The following is a 17526-nucleotide window of genomic DNA, read 5'->3' on the forward strand; positions in this document are numbered from 1 at the left end:
CATTCGAATTTAACACTACAAAAAACGAGCTTAGGCTCAAGTGCATCAATCATGTCAACATCAAGCACTTCAACATTAAAACATTCCAGTATTACCACAGCCAGTACAACAATTACTTCAACAAAAACAACAAGAAAAACAACAATTGCTTCTCCATCAACAACAGCAAACCCTAAAGTTTCCCAGTCGACAACAATAAAACCAACCACATTAACATCTGTAACACATAAAATATTTCCTACGGGAAAAGCATCGAACTATGACACTAGGGATCCATTGGATTGTAAACGAGCTTTACTGATAGTTCCGTGCACTAACGCTATAGTAAAGAAGCACTGTTTTTATTCATGCAATTCGAAGCAAGGAAACAGTTTGTTATCTTCCACTAATACAACGCCATTTAGACAAACAACTATCATGACAAGTCAACAAACAACAAGCATACTAGTTGCAGTAAACAATGTACAAACAACTCATATATCCTCTGTTTCAACGCATATGTCAGCAGTTAATATTTATGTTTCACCGAACAGTCAAAGCTCTTTAAGCAATATGCTTTCATTACAATCAAACACAAGGTCTAATTACCTCTCAGCAATTCAAAGTACACCGACTTCAATGTTGCCCTCTTCAATTTCAATAGGTGTATCATCTTTTCAATATTCAAACATTTTACATACTTCGATGACGACACAAAATACAATTGTATCATCCTTGATTTCACCAATGTCATCTGCAATTGCATTAATGTCAGTAACTCCACCAAATGTAGTTTCCTCTTCTGTTACTCACGTGACCCATAATGTTCTACCAACTGGTCAAGCATCTATTTATAACCCACTTGACCCTCTAGATTGTAAACGATCTTTGTTGATTTTCTCCTGCTCGATGCCGTTAGTTGCAAAACACTGTCATTATTCTTGTTCATCACCTTCTTTTAAATTTCCCAGTTCCAGCATATTTCACAGTTCAGCTTCAGGTGTTGCTCATAGCCAAAATAGTGACAAGACGTCAAGTATAGCTCAGACTTCTTTTTTGAATGGAATTCAATCAATCCATCTAAGCCAAATCCAAATTAACCCCTCAAGAACAATTACAAACCTATTTACAACTATGAATCAAAATTCAAATCGAGGAAATCCTTCTAGCTTAACTTCTGCCAATTTCCATGCCACTAGCATGGTTAATCCAAGTGCCATTGTACATTCGAATTCGGCCATAGTATCACCTTCTATAAGTAGTAATCCGTCTATAAATACGCTTAGTAAAATACCTGTGTTTCATAGCTCAACAACACCATATACAAGCATTGTTCTAAGCTCTAATTCAAATATGGCTCAAATGTCTAGTTATAAACAGATATCAGGAAGTTTTACCATATCAATGGTTCAGAGCTCTATTTTGTCAAAGCCTTTGTCTATAACTGGTATAACTGGTAGTCAAACAAGAGTACTACAGAGCGCTTTTAAAGATTTATCGGTTACATCAGCAATGATGACCGCATCCATGCCCCAAGGTTCCACTATTATTCAGTTTTCTTCAAGTTTATCTAGTTTTCCATCATCTACAATTCTTCAAAATGTTCAAAGTAGTGACAAACCATCAATCACGGTAGTCAACCCGTCTTCTGTCATTCATCAACATTATTTGAATTCCTTTAATATGTATCCACCTTCTTCGATTGCTCAAACAACTCAAATTAGTAACCTGCCACCGAGTGGCGTTCCATCATCACTCCTTTATCAAAGTTCTTCCAATACTGGTTTATATTCAAGTGTGTCCCAAAACCTAGTAACATCGCCAATTCTTGCCTCTAGTGCCGCTGGCTTATCATCAGGCTTAACTGGCATATTTACATCATCTGTCATCAAAGGTTCTAGTAATATAAAAAAAATTTCTAGCAATTTTGTGAGTTCATTTTCTTCTGGTGGGATAACCTTTAGTAGCACAACTGGAAGCTCAAGTTTGCTAGGAAAAGGAAATTCAGTGAAAATATCTACTATGTATGCAAGCTCTGTTCATCACAGAAGTGTTGTATCTGCAACATATTCTGCGCCGCCAGTTCAGAGTTCGAATATCTTGGCCAATCAGTTTGTCACAAACTCCTTCCTTCAGAGTTCTGTTAGTTCTGCTTCTGTTTCCCCATCACAGTCTGGGATTAGACAGTTAGTTCCACCACAGCATACTTCATCAATTCGGCAAAACTCATCACCTTTCAGTTCAGTACGACTATTATCTTCTGTTCCATTAATACAATCGTCAATTCTTCATTCAGGATATCAGTCATCGTTTGGCCATTTAAGTTCTTCACAATCCTTATCAGTCTTGAATCCTAGCATAAAATCTTCACTCTCAAGTCTAAATACAGACACAATTCTAGTATCTTCAAGTCAAAATCAAGGCTTGACCACTGTACCTTCAAGTTTAAATCAAGATTCATCCTTATTTCTAAATCCAAGTAAATCATCAATCTTCGCAAGCCTAAATCCTAGTGCACCACCAGGACTTTCTAGTCAAATATCTGATTTGTCAATTGTATTTTCAAGTCCAAATCATGCTATGTCATCTGCGATCTCAAGTATTCATCCTATTACGCTATCGGTACCTTCTAGTCCAAATCCTAGCATGTCATCAGCACTCTCAAATATAAATCCTAGTATGCCATCTGCTCCCTCAAGTATTTATCAAAGTATGACTGCTTCATCTTCAACACTAAATCAAGGTAGAATATTTATACATTCAAGTCTTCATCCTAGTATGTCATCCGATCTGTCAAACATAAATATTGGTATGACATCTGAATCTACCAGTTTAAATCTAGGAGTTTTGTCGACACCGTCAAGTATAAATCCTAGTATATCATTTGCACAATCAAGTCAAAGTCCTTTAATATCATCTGCATACTCAAATGTTAATACTAGCATATTATCTACACCGTTAAGTGTAAATTCTGGCATGTCATATACAACCTCAATTAAAAACTCCGTTATGCCATTAACAACCTCAAATATAAATTCTAGTACGAAATCTTTTTCATCAAGTAAACAATTGTCGTTTCCTGGTAGTTCAGATATTCTCACTCCTTCACTTATAATGTCTTCCAGTGTTCCAATATTGTCGTCTCACTATGTGCAAACGATGTCGATTTCTAGCTCTGCTTCTTATACCATACAGATGCAATCCTCAAATATATTACCCTTACCTAGTGCCTCATTGATATCTTATATAACATCTGCATCTGTACTGTCTTCCAATGGTCCATTTACAATATCTAGCATACCATCAAATGCATATCAATCAAATGCAATGTCTTCTACAAGCACATATGTAGGGTCTAATAGTGCGTTTAGGGGAGAATCCTCTAACATTGCAACGATTTCTTCAAGTGTACATGTGACAACCTCCAGTCAGACTGTGCCGCCCTCTTTTTCAACTTCAATGGCTTCTATTACATCTATAGATTCCCGTACTTTTATTTCATCTAGTACCCCGCTACCTTCAAGTTTACTTTTATCTTCTGGGATATCTATATCCCCCTTTTGGTCTAGTGTGCAATCGTTACAATCAAGTGTACCTGTATCATCATTGGTACCACTAACCTCCTTTGTTAATGTTTTATCTTCATATGACACTACAGTGCCGTTTTCTGGATACCAAACATCAGCAATGCCATTTCTTATTCCTTCTGTGTCATCAAACAGTGAGCAGATGTCGTTTACCTGTGTCCCTCTATCCTTAGAATCATCTCTTACGATTTCCGCTTCAAGTAATATTCCCCTTTTCTCAATGAGTTCCAGTATAATTATATCTTCTGGAGATCATTCCAGTGATTTTATTTCCTCTTCTGATATTTCTTTATCACAAGTCTATTCACCTGTATCATCTGCAGGTGTTTCAATGACGTGTTATAATGTTCCCGTAATGTCCTCTGCTTTACATTCAGTAATTCCTACACTACCGTCAGTGCAAATGTTACCAAGAACAACAGCTTTTGGTCTTTCTGTTTTTTCAACTAAATCGCCCATACCACACACCATTTCACATAGCATGTCCCAACCTTCTGTTAGCAGCACTCAAACTTTGACGCCAACAAGTAAAACTACAACCCCAGCTTCCAAGCAACTGCAAAACATTACACACGTTGCCAATGTCATTATTCCTACAGGCGTTGCTTCAATATACGACAGTAGGGACCCCGTTGATTGTAAACGATCTTTAAAAATTGCTCCTTGCAGTTTCTCAGTAGTTGCAAAACATTGTTTTTTTTCGTGCAGTAAACAAAGTAGCATTGCGGCACATCCCATAAGTCCCGGGAAACTTTCTCTTCCAACAGGAAGTAGTACCATGACAAAATCAAAAATTATCTTTCAGTCACCAACATCAACATTCTCGAAGGCAATATCATCTGCAACAAGAATGTCAAATTTCTCGACATCAACTAAACCAAACCTGTCGAAATCTACACAAAGTTTAAAATCCATACAAATATCAACTTCAACAACAAAACCTTTAACATCTATGTCAACGAAAAAACCTTCAAAAGTCATGTCAACAACGAAACCTTCAACAAAACCTTCAACATCCATGTCAACGACAAAACTTTCAACATCCATATCAACGAAAAAACCTTCAACATCCATGTCAACACCAAGTTCACTATATACAACAACGACATCGATTCCTAGAAGAACTACAACTACAACAACTACAACACGACGTATAAATCATACCATAAAATCTTTGTATGATTTTCGAGACCCTAAACAATGCCTGCAGTTAATAACATGGATACAATGTACTGATTTCTATTATGGGAGTATGTGTAAATATTCTTGTGGTAAGTTTTTCAGTTAGTTAGAAAATGATATACATAAATTGCAAAAACAATGATTGAAATAAATTGCCACACGTGTTAGATGTCATCAGGATGAAAATAAGTAGGACACTTTACACTTTATAATACCGATTTAACAATAATTTTTCGCTTTTGGAAATTAGAAAACGTTAAAATCATTGGGTAATGCTAGAAAGTAGAGTTAAAGAATACCAAAGGGGTAGTCAAATTCATAAGTCGAAAACGAACTGCTCATTGTTGTGCAGAATTGCACTACCAATCAGGAAATCTGAAAAATGAAAGTTTGATTATAGTATTTGACGCTCTTCAGATAAGGTCAAAATCGCTTATAATCGTACAGTGCCGGGAGAAATATGTGTACATATAACGTCAGTAAAATATTTGCATTGACTGCTGATTTTCTTCTGATGCAGCTTTTATATATAATGATCAGCCTTCACATTCACACAAGTATAAATGGTAGTAAAATTCTGTACAAACCTCTAGTTTGAATAAAAAAAATACCCTGTTCGATGAAAAATGTATTTAGAAATTTCCGTCTCTCGTTGGAGAAATCGAATTGCAATATTTTTTGCTGCCCTAGACAAATTAGGAAGGCTCATAGTCGCAACCTTTTCCATGATTTTGTCCTTTGTTTAACCAAAGAAAAATGATCAAGTTTGTTTTATGGAAGTATCTACTACGCATAATATAAAATAAGAGCTGGATTTTAAGCATCATTGCTTTTACAATTCAGGTGTCATCTTATTTGGAAATTGAAAACCAGTATCAGGCATATTCATTATATATGGTATTCAATAAACCTATCACAGAGGGCACATCTCATTTTCTGCATAACAGCTTTTGTGGTTCGGTAGCTGTACTCCAAAAATAAATAATTTTGGTGTTTTTTAGACGATTGAATTAGATTTGTTTGCCGTGCAATACTTTTTAAATGACTAAGTTATACAATATATTCAAATATAAGGCTAAGTAAACAATATGTATTACTGGTATTAGGGAATGGTTTTCTTCCTGTATTATGTGGTGTACCTTTAGAACTACTCTTTCTTGCCTAATGAAAAAGAAACAATAGCTTTAACTAGCCAATCAAATCATGGAACGGGTAACAATATTTTTTTCTATCCGACCAAATCATGGGACGGGTAACAATAGCTTTTTCTATCCGATCAAATCATGGGACGGGTAACGCTAGCTTTTTCTATCCAATCAAATCATAATAACAAAAGGATGACACAAAGACCTGTTTGACCAGTATGTATAATTCATTTACAATTGCTAATAGTGAATTCCATATTCAACTTGCAAACAAGGACACAGATAGGGGGAACTTCCCTTGTATTTGTATCAATCGCAGTGTCAAAATATAAAAGTTGTCAAATATTACTGAAATTTGAATATTACTATGTCTATATCATATACTTAAGTCTTTTTCAAGAAAATTACATATTTCCATAAAATCAATATGTTATTAAACACTAATACTGCTGTTTAAATGATTTTTAATTTTACATGTTCACAAAATATTTATCTGGAAAAAACAACATATTGTTTCATATGCGAATGAGTATTCCAGGCTCCCTACACATCTCACCGTCTTTCAACATCGGCACGGCAGAGTTTTTACATTAAAATCTAATTCCCAATATCGATAATTTTATAAGATGATATTACATACTATGTAACTGTGTTATCGGAATACAAATTGTGATTGTTATTTTCATCGTTTTGTAAAATAGAGGTTTTTCTGAGACTGTTGATAAGGGAATCCCTTGAAATATTAATAAAATCAAACATTTAATTAATGAAATATAGGGGAAAACATTTGATAATTTTGCTCGTCAAGTATGTATACATACCTGTCTTCAAATTTTTATATTTGAAAACGTTTCTGATGAAGGTTAATCCAAAAAAAGCGCTCCGGATGCACTTAATTGTTATTTTCATTGTGTACAGATATGCTTTAAAGGTCTTTAGATTTTAGACAAATTAAAAACCTTTCCATTTAATTGCTGTGTAAACGAATCTGGAAGGTAGAGAGGTCTTTTATTTAGTTGTTGACATTAATGAGATGTGATACTAAATCTTATTTGAATTGCTAACATCTATTCAGATATAAAGATGAACATTGTTATATTGTATAAACATTTGGCAATATAATTGTGTTTAGTCTATTTATTCACTTAAAATATATTTATTAATACTTTCTTTTATTTTACAGTTAACAAACAGAGAGGATAAACCAAGATGAAGAAAAAAACAACATTTAGACTAGAAGTAATCAGCTTTAGAATTTAACTGTAAATTCATTAAAAAAAATGTGATGGCCAAAATAAAAATAAAAATATTTCTTATGATATTTGTACTGTTTAAAAAATATATTTGGTATGCTATTATACATCAGTCCACATCGGGAAACTGAACCATTCTAATGTAAAATTGTAAGATAGAACGATTTTACTCAAACAGTTTGAAGCAAGTATTTAAACTTTCCGACAAAGTATTTAATCAACTTCTTGAAAAAAGAAATAGTTTTAATTTTAATAACAACACAACTAATATATTTACCGTATTACTATAAAGACAAATGGCAATGATGGAAATAATGTTTTTGTATGATCCTGAAACTTGGTGATGATTGATAACATGACAGTTTTACGTAAATATATATGAACATAACATTTAATCTGTATACATGAATTTATGAAATCATTTATCAAAATCATTCATGTTTTTGGATTGTTTTATTTAGAAAATGATCATATTCGACTTTTTCATAGGAATTTACAAATCAAAACATGGTTGGGTCCAGAACTGTTAACACCAGCTTGGACTAATTGTTAAACTTGCATTTACCGCCTAATCTCACTGCACTATAGTAAAGGCTGGCAAATCTTTTGCATATCCATCTGCTCCCACAAACACTTCGCATTTCACTTAAACGTCTTTTATACATGTGCCACACACTGCCCTATCATAACTATGGTTCCAAAGGGTAACGCTCATTATGATTTGTATTCTATTAATGCGTTATGATTTTCTCTGGCTTTTGTACTTTTGCGTTGAAATTACTGACAAATAAATAAACTAAATCTACAGTTGCAGTAGAATTGACCAAAAATTGAGGCCGATTAAACTCTAACGTGACAAACGAATTGTAGAACTTAAGTATAATTCGGTTAAGTATATTGTTTTGTAGATTTGCTACAAAGAAATAGTTAGTTAAGTTTGTTTGGTTTATTTAGTTTAGTTTAGATTTTTTTTTTTTTTTGCTTTTGAAGTTTGTCTTCATATTTTGTCGACATATTGTTTTTATTTTTTTTTATTTTCTACATGTATTTTGTCATTTTTTTCTATAGAACATGTCTATGTAGTACAATAACAAGCTTTATATGTTTGTAGTCTCGTAGGCGTATATTCCAAATCTCGTTTTAGTCATTAGACAAATGAAAATATTGTTTGTTCAATTTAAGAGTTACACAGTGGCAGCAGATGTTATGCCTGTTGCACTTATTTCTGAATTTTTTCTGGTAAGCGAATGTCAAACCACCAGGAATGATGCAACCATTAGAAATGTGGTTTGTTTCGCAAGTTTGGGCGTTCGCATCCAAAAGGAAAAGGCATATAAACAAGCCGAGGACCTTTACAAAATACATGATCTGTTGAAGAAAAAAAAAATTCAAATCAACAAACAAACATTGACACTCATATTAAAAGATAACCGCATTATGTGGAGAATGATGATGATGTCTGCATTCAGAACACTAAATTTATATAGTAAAAGAACTACTGTGATAATCATGTGTGTAACTAATGTTCATGTACTATTTATGCGATCAAAATATCTAAAATTGTACTTAACAGCATTATTCTAAAAATCACATGTTTTATAATGTCTGTTTTGTTCAAATCAAAACACTTTAAATAAAAAAAAAAAAAAAAAAAAAGGCGAAAAATACCAATCATAAGTCAAGAGAAACTGAAAAACGCCATGGCAAAAAACTAAAGACGATAAAAAGACAATCAAGTTCATAAAACAATATACACAAACATACAGACTAAGCAACACGAACCCAACCAGCAACTGGGGGTGATCTCAGGTTCTCCGGAAGTGTAGGCGGATCCTGCTCCACTAGCGAAACCCGTCGTTTTACTCATGGTAAGTACACATTCGGCGATGAATCTCATTCGTCGATGTTACAATCGAGCAAAAGAGGACGAGCTTGTGGTAACGACAATTGGAACAATTAAAAGCTTTATTATTAAATAGTTGAGTTGCATATTTTTAAAGCCAAAAGAGAAGGGTGTTTTTCATTGACAAACACAATTCAAAGATTTAGTTTAAACAATATTTTATTTCAAAAGTGCACAATATACAATTATACAATATAAATTCTGGGATTCGGAAACAAGAATAACTTATATAAATCCGCCTCCCTTTAAAAAAAATGACAAAATTAGGAACATAGTATAAGAAGCTCGTATAATGTAAATTTCAATTCACATTACATGTTTATTCAGTGGTTTGCCCGTTACTCAGAAGTCAGTTTGATCGAAAAATATTATCAACTCATCTTTTTTTATGATTGTGGTCTCACATGTAGCTGTGAAGTATGTAAATGTTTGAAAATAAGGTAAATTAAATTAAAGTTTTCAACATCTAAATCGACATAAAATAATTGTTTATGAACCAAAGCTCCCTGTTTCTAAAATAAAACTTTGTACAACTTTAAAAATATTTTCGTTTTCCTCATCACTGATGAGTTCACTACCTGATAATAATGTTTGTATTTTATATCTTGGTAGTGTAGAAATGGTTTGTGTCCTGATGAGACTATAATTATGACATTCTAGCAGATAGTGTTTGGTGCTCTCAACCTGTCCACATATACAGAGGCTGGAAAGAACAATATTTTTCTGGAAAAGGTGTTCATTTAAGCCACTGCAGTTCAACCGGAGTCTGGCGTGAAGTATTTGGCCTTTTCTACAACCAGTATTATAATATGAAGGGGCTTTCTTAATATCTCGATTTATATAATTTTTAAGGGTAAATTTAGATTGATTACATCTGACATCTTGTGGAAGGCTGTTCCATTCACGAATAACAGATGGTAGGAAGGAATTTTGATAAAAAGTAGTTCTACAGTTCATATTTTGAACATTAAATGCCCTTCTAGTATTATAGTTATAGACTTGGTAAAGTTGTTGAGGTACGAGACTACAAAGATAATTAGGAGCTTGATCATGAAACATTTCGTGAAATTTAATAATTTTATGTCTGGATCTTCTTTCACTCAGAGATACCCAACCAGTATCATTATAAAGTTTAGATTTAGAGCAAAGTTTGGTGGCACCTGTGACTATACGAGCCGCTTCTATTTGAATACTCTCTAGTCTGTCCTTTAAATAAATTGGTATGTTATCCCACACAGTATCCGCATATTCGAGAATAGGCCTGATAAAACTGATATAAATAACTTGTAGATTATTACGCGATAACTTAAACTTTAAACTCCTCATAAGATTTAAGCGCGGCGTAGCTTTATCAATAATATAGTTAACATGACTTTCCCAACAGCCGTTTTCTTGAAAAATTAACCCTAAATGTTCTTCAACCTCTTGTATCAGTGTGTCATTCATATATATTGGTGGATGATGGGGTTTTGCTCTTTTTCTATATATGGTCATGGTTTCAGCTTTTCTTGGATTAAAATTAACAAGCCATTGTTGAGACCATAAGTGATTTTTTTCTATATCAGAATTCATTAATTCAGCCGTAGCATACTCGTCCTCAACAACTATATATAACGATGTATCGTCAGCAAAAAGTCTGATGTTGCATGATATGTCACATACAATATCATTTATAAATAATAAAAATAATACAGGGCCTAAAATTGAGCCCTGGGGGACACCTGCTTTAATGCTATAAACATCAGAGGTCTGTCCTCCTATGACAACTCTTTGTCTTCTCTCAAATAAATAACTTTTAAACCATTTTAGTAAGTCCCCTCTTATTCCATATTTTTCTAGTTTATGAAGGAGGCCTTCATGCCAGACTCGGTCGAACGCTTTACTGATATCACAAAACACAACTCTGATTTCCTTTCCAGAATCAAGGGCTTTAGCAATATCGTTGGTAATATAAATAAGTTGATTAACAGTACTATCTCCAGGCATAAAACCTGATTGCAAGTGTGTAATTATTTTATAGCGAGAAAGAAAATTAAATAAATATTTAAAAACACATTTTTCCATCGTTTTACCAATAATAGATAACAGAGAGATTGGTCTATAGTTTGATAAAATTTCTTGAGAACCACTCTTGAAAACTGGTATTACATTGGCTATTTTCCATTCATACGGATAAATGCACAATTGAAGTGACTTATTGAACAACAGAGCCAGGGGATAGCTTAATTCGCGAGCCGCATATTTAAGAAATCTTGGACTAATGCTATCTGGACCTGTTGCCTTAGACACATCTAACAAGAGGAGTTGGTCATGAACTTCTTCTTGCGTTATAATTATATTATCTAAAGTATGAATGATGTCGTCTAAATTTAATTCTGGGATATTTGTAGATGAATCATCAACACTTGATTGTTCACAAAAATAACGATTAAAGGCATTTGCTTTATCCTTATTATCGTCTAAGTAGGTATCTTTTAATAGGATAGGGGGGTAGTCTGAGGATTTGGAAGGAAGCCTAGCCAAGTTACGCAATTTTTTCCACCAATTCTTAATGGAATCTACGTGTGAATCTAATGATTTACATTGTTTTTCAAAATAATGGGTTTTTGCTAGTTTAATCAAATTTACACATTCATTCCTAATTTTCTTAAAGTTTTCCCAAGAATCAGGAGTATTGTATTTTTTGGCTTTTTTGTGCGAACGTTTCCGTTTACGAATTTGTCTCCTGATAAATGATGTCATCCAAGGAGGATCTTTCGTGCGAACAACAATTAATTTACTTGGTATATGCTTGTTAGCAGCATCTAGAATTTTTTGTGTAACAATGGAGACTGCATTATTTAAATTCGTATCAAGTAATGTATCCCAGTCAACTTGTCTTAACTCCTCACAGTAGCGATCGTAGTCCCCTTTTTCAAAATCCCAAACCTTACGTTTAAATTTGGTGTATTTCGGTTTGTGTAAATTAAGTATTCCACTTACTGGACAATGGAACCTAGTATTTGCTTCCAAAATATTTTCACTCACTTCGTGGTATGCAAGAATATGGATATCATTAACTATAAGGGGGTCGAGGAGTGATGAGGAATTTTCACAATAAAATGTTGGCTCGGTAATTGCTTGGTGCATACCATTATCTAATATTATGTTTTTTAAATTATTGCGGTTTGTCAGTAGTAAGTTTTCGTTGAAGTCACCCATAACCACTATACTTTCTATACTGCTATTTACTGCGTTTTCGATTGATTGATTTATATGGTTCCAAATATGATATCGTGAATCCGGAGGTCTGTAAAATAGGCCAAACAATACTTTACGATCCTTAACTACTACTTCAACCCATAAGCATTCGAGAGTATTGATTTCTAGATCATTTCGTCGCTTACTTGGGATATTTTGTTTTACATACATCATGACTCCCCCTCCAAGCTTATCACCTTCTCTGTCGTTACGATAAGGAGCCTCAAAGTTTGATAATACAACTGATTTGTCTGATATGTTCGGCTTTAACCAATATTCTGTTAACATAATTATATCTCTATCCCCAAGCTCTGCCTCCAAAATATCAAGTTTTGATTTTATACTTTGAATATTAATGCAAGTAAATGTAATCAAATCGCGAAGATCTAAATTTGAAACTGAATCATTTAGGCTAGCATCATTTGTAATTGATGGCCCAGGATTTGTTTCAATATCACCAGAAAGCAAGATAATAAAAACTACAAGAAATATTAAATAACAAATAAGCTCAGTTTTCACAAAATGGTACCTCGATACGTCTTTAAACACAGTGGAAGTTAAACGAGTACTTGAAAATGGTATTATGGGAGGTTGATCTAATTCAAATATTACAGTATATAATAGAGCAATTGTGATCCCTAAATAACTATATCGAAGCATAAGTAATACAAGAACAACAGTATTCATGTCAATACATTTTTTACGATGAAGTCGAGTTGACCTTGTATAGTTTAACCCCACCCTTATTCTATAAGTAGTTATATCAGTAGACATATAAAGTTACAAAAAAAAACCAGGATACAAAGTACAAGGGTGGGGCTTCAACAATATGATAAACAAGTTCAAACAGACATAAAGCATGGCAAACCACAGAACAGGCATATAAAACATAATAAAATAAAAAGAACAAGAAAAACATATATACACAAATTGTTTAGTTGTATGTTAAGGCCTTCCAGTGTGACTTTAATTATAAATTAAAATTAGTATAGTATCTTTCCTTATTTTTTCAGTTTATATGGACAACAAAAAAGAAAACAGTTTTCTTTTTGAATCAGTATGGACAAAGTATTAAATGCAAATGCATCTGTAATAAATTTAAAAAATAAATTAACAACAAATTGTTTAGTTGTTGGTTAAGGCCTTCCAGTGTGACTTTAATTATAAATTAAAATTAGTATAGTATCTTTCCTTATTTTTTCAGTTTATATGGACAACAAAAAAGAAAACAGTTTTCTTTTTGAATCAGTATGGACAAAGTATTAAATGCAAATGCATCTGTAATAAATTTAAAAAATAAATTAACAAAAAACAACAAAACAACAAAAAAAACCAAGGAATCAAAAGAAAAAGAAAATATACTTTATGTTATTGATATGCTTCAAATTAAAATAACAATGTCAAGGAATACAGAAAAAATCTGTTGGCTTAATCTGTTTATTTTTTCATATGAAAGTAGCATGATATTTATATTAACTTTATACAAATATCTTTTCAAACGTTTTAGCAGTACATAATACTTTCAGAATGCTGTCTTATAGTATCTGTTGTCTAAGGAGACAACTTTTATTAACATGTTGAAATTGAGATAATAAAATGTAGAAATAGAACGAGTTCTTGACAATAAATCAAGTAAAGACATTCAAACAGACCCTATATTACAGTTACAGGTATTTCGAAAATAAAAAATAATATTCTTTTACTCATAACAGTTTTAAATTACTATTTCAGACTGAGATTTGTGACAAGTAATATCTTATTTTTTTTGTAGTCAGCAGTTTGCTTGAAACAAAACGGTCGAGATAGATTTAGCTCCCATTTGCCATCACTACTTCATCAGTTACAGGTTGTTTTTCAGGTGTAGATTCATCATCAGAGATGTCTGTGTCGATATGGCATACACTCAACATCTTGGAGAATTCGATTTCATTCCGGATAACGTGTCTAGTTTCTGATAAGTCATATACATATATTTTACCATCTACCACAAAAGTTGACTTGATTTTCTTCCTTCTCACTAACTGCCGTGCTTCGTAAGCTAGACCACTTCTGGCTACGGTGAGGTCTTGATTAATTGAAATACCTTGTAGATCAGGTCTGTTTTTTAGTTGTTTGGATGCCATCAGCAGTTTCTTTTTTAGATTATGGTTTGGTATTCGAGCAATAATCCGTCTAGGTTTAGCTTTCCCTGTACAATGACTAATCATTATGTAATTTGGCTGCATAACAACACCTAATTCATTGGCAATTTCTATAATTTTTGTATCGGTATTTTCGCCTATAGTATACGGCATTCCGCTAAGCCTTACACATTGCTTCCGGCTATGCTGTTCTAGCTCATCACATCTAATTTTTAGAATGTCTATCTGGTTTTTAAAGTTTTTGACATCTTCTCCATAGGAGAATTCTAATTCATTTTGCTTTTGTTTTATTTCGGCCAGTTCAAAGAGAATAGGCCTCTGTTTTTCTTCAATAAGGGCTTTGAACTCATCAGTCAAAATTTGCTTAACTGCTATAGCTATTTTTGCGATATCACTGTCACTAATGCTAACAATGGGTTGTTGGTTGGTCGCTGCCATGCTATCATTAGAGCTATCAAGTTCAGTACTTCTGGTAAGATTTGTTTTTTTGGCAATCTGTGTATTTTGGGGGATGGTCTGGATGAGTTTCTACGTCTTCTCTTTTTTGAATTTAAGGAATCAGGTGTATTGCATTCATCAACCTGCATTAAAATGTGTTTGGTTTCTTCAAAAGTATTGGACACAAATATATTATATCGCAAGTTTTGTTTTTAATGACGGACACTCGAATAACATAGACTATATCATCATCGTGTTTGTTTACTTTTTAACGGTGCACTCGAATGGTACTATTGAAACATTATACCTGTTGTATGTCACATCTTAGTTTTATGTTAAATGTGATTCAAAATTTAAATAGTTGATGTCCGTACCTTGCAAACACTGAAATAAAGGCACTAAAGCATGTTAAAGTCACATATGGAAGCTGTTTTCCTGAGAAAATCACATTTTTTATCGGAGCTTCAAAACACGTCTGTTCCTTTTAGGCATGCGCACTCTTTTTTTTATTTGTTTATGCACTTAATATTGCTTACAGAAATATTTTACACGTTCTAGGTTTTCCAACTAAAAATATCTTTTTTATTTTGCCTTAACCGTAAGAAAATGACAACATGTGTGCAAAACAGAGCACAAAACAAAACAAAACACATTACTGAAAATCTGGGGCCTGTTTATCGAAGCGCTCTTAGGACTAGGACATGTCCTTAGATCATCTTAGGACGTATCTTTGTCCTAAGTGGTGTTATCAAACATGTCGTAACTTAGAAAACGTTATAGAAATCGTCCTAATTTAAGGACACCCATTTAGGTGTCTTAAGATGGTCTTAGGAATATATTCTATGATGGTAAATTTGTAAACAAATACGACCGCCACCTCTATTTTTTTATTTTTGTGCGGGTAAGGTGACATGTCTTCCTGCGGACTGTTACCTTGTGAACTAGCACTTTAAAAATCCGGCTCAGTGTGTCGGTCTAGCACAAAGCAGGGTCTAAATTCATATTACATTAACATGTTCTCGTCCTGAATATGCATATTAATTTGCCGCTGGACGTTAAGCTGACATCCATTATCATCACCATTATATATTTTTATTTAAGTAGCAGTATAAACGTTTCAATATTAAAATGAAAATATGATTCCAAAAACAAATTTATGTTCAAAACTTACAAATATATATTAAAAAAATATAAAAATTATGTGAACTATTTTAATGAAAGTTTTTGTGATTTAACTTTTCCAACTGTTCTGGCTTCCGAAGCTGCACAAAACACCTTACAAATATAGATTTATTTTGTCTTCAAGCCATTGTTCCACTACTAAACCTCTATTCTACTTACAGTACACTTGGTACAATCAAAAACCTTGTAATGAATTGTTCAAATAAGGCCTTTGAAAATAGTGGAACTAATTACTTTTGGAGTGTCAAAAATTCGTTGGAAGTACTTGATAAATTGCATGCTGATATTGGTGATTTCGAATATGTTCAAAGTTTTGATTTTTCTATCCTATAAACCATTTTGCCTCATAATCTTATTGAGAAAAAATTCACACATCTAATTAAATGGGCATTTAAAAAGTCAGAATGCGAATATATATGTTCTAACTCTTTTAGTTCATATTTTAGTAACAACAGACAAAAGAACTATGTCAATTGGACCTGCTATGATACAATAACTGCCCTTGAATTTTTACTAGATAACATTTTTGTTCGCTATGGAGATTCCGTATATCGTCTAGTTATCGGAATTCCAATGGGGACTAACTGTGCACCACTTATTGCGGACCTGTTTCTGTATTGTTATGAGTTACAATTTATTACTAAAATCAGCAAAGACCCATCGAAACAACATCTAATACAAAAATTTAATAACACTTTTAGATATTTGGATGATATATTGGCTCTCAATAATGAAGACTTCAGTATGTACACTAAAGAGATTTATCCTGCTGAACTGACTTTAAATAAAGCTAATACTAACAATGGGGCACTGCCTTTCCTGGACCTTGATATCTATATCTTTAACGGGAAGCTTAATACCAAAATGTATGATAAAAGAGATGATTTTTCATCTCCTATTGTTAATTATCCATTTTTTGATAGTGACGTTCCCTTGTCACCATCTTATGGTGTTTATATATCTCAACTTGTTCAATTCACTCGTGTATGTAACAACGTATTTGATTTTAACAAAAGATGTATTACTGAAAACTTATTACACCAGGGTTTTACTAAATGTTATCATCGGTACAAGGACATCATTCGTAAATATAAATCAACATGCAGACATCTTATACGTTCAGGTATTTCACATCCAATCTTTTATGGTAATATTCTATACAAAGCACAAAAAAGTCGACATTCACCTCAAATGCTAACCAAACCTTTAAACAGACTTATTCAGAAGGGATTTAGTTACGATATTGTTGTCAGGTCATTAAAGATTGCATATTTATGTATTAATATTGATTTACTCATAGGGTCTTTGCATCGGAAATAAACACATTTATTCTTAAACCAGTTGCTGGCATGATACGGGTTATGTTCTTCTCATATATTTTATGATGGTATGATACTAAACCCCTAACGGGAGGGATTGTGCTTGATTTTCATATGATGAAGACTTATTTTTTCAATCAGTTTCATTGAGGTTTGG

The 17526-nt window shown here is 33.0% G+C and overlaps 1 protein-coding gene across 1 annotated transcript; it reads left to right on the forward strand.

Annotated features, from left to right (window-relative positions):
• On the forward strand, nt 1-7096 carry LOC127728991 (uncharacterized). The gene is made up of 4 exons (XM_052236566.1): nt 1-1015; nt 3890-3942; nt 4372-4717; nt 7077-7096. Exons 1-4 carry the CDS (start codon nt 52-54, stop codon nt 7094-7096), a joined length of 1383 nt encoding a protein of 460 aa, XP_052092526.1. The 5' UTR covers nt 1-51.
• The last annotated feature ends 10430 nt before the right edge of the window (nt 7097-17526 follow it).

The sequence above is a fragment of the Mytilus californianus genome, unplaced genomic scaffold (genome assembly GCF_021869535.1).
Source record: "Mytilus californianus isolate M0D057914Y unplaced genomic scaffold, xbMytCali1.0.p SCAF_2, whole genome shotgun sequence".
NCBI lineage: Eukaryota > Metazoa > Mollusca > Bivalvia > Mytilida > Mytilidae > Mytilus > Mytilus californianus.

Bases quoted from the DNA above. Each gene is read 5' to 3' on its own strand.
- LOC127728991 (XM_052236566.1), top strand. From the start codon at position 52: ATGTCAACATCAAGCACTTCAACATTAAAACATTCCAGTATTACCACA. The intron at 1,016-3,889 runs GTATAGCTCAGA...TATCATCTGCAG, and splicing joins AAATAGTGACAAGACGTCAA to GTGTTTCAATGACGTGTTAT. The intron at 4,718-7,076 runs GTATAAATCATA...TTTATTTTACAG, and splicing joins TACAACAACTACAACACGAC to TTAACAAACAGAGAGGATAA.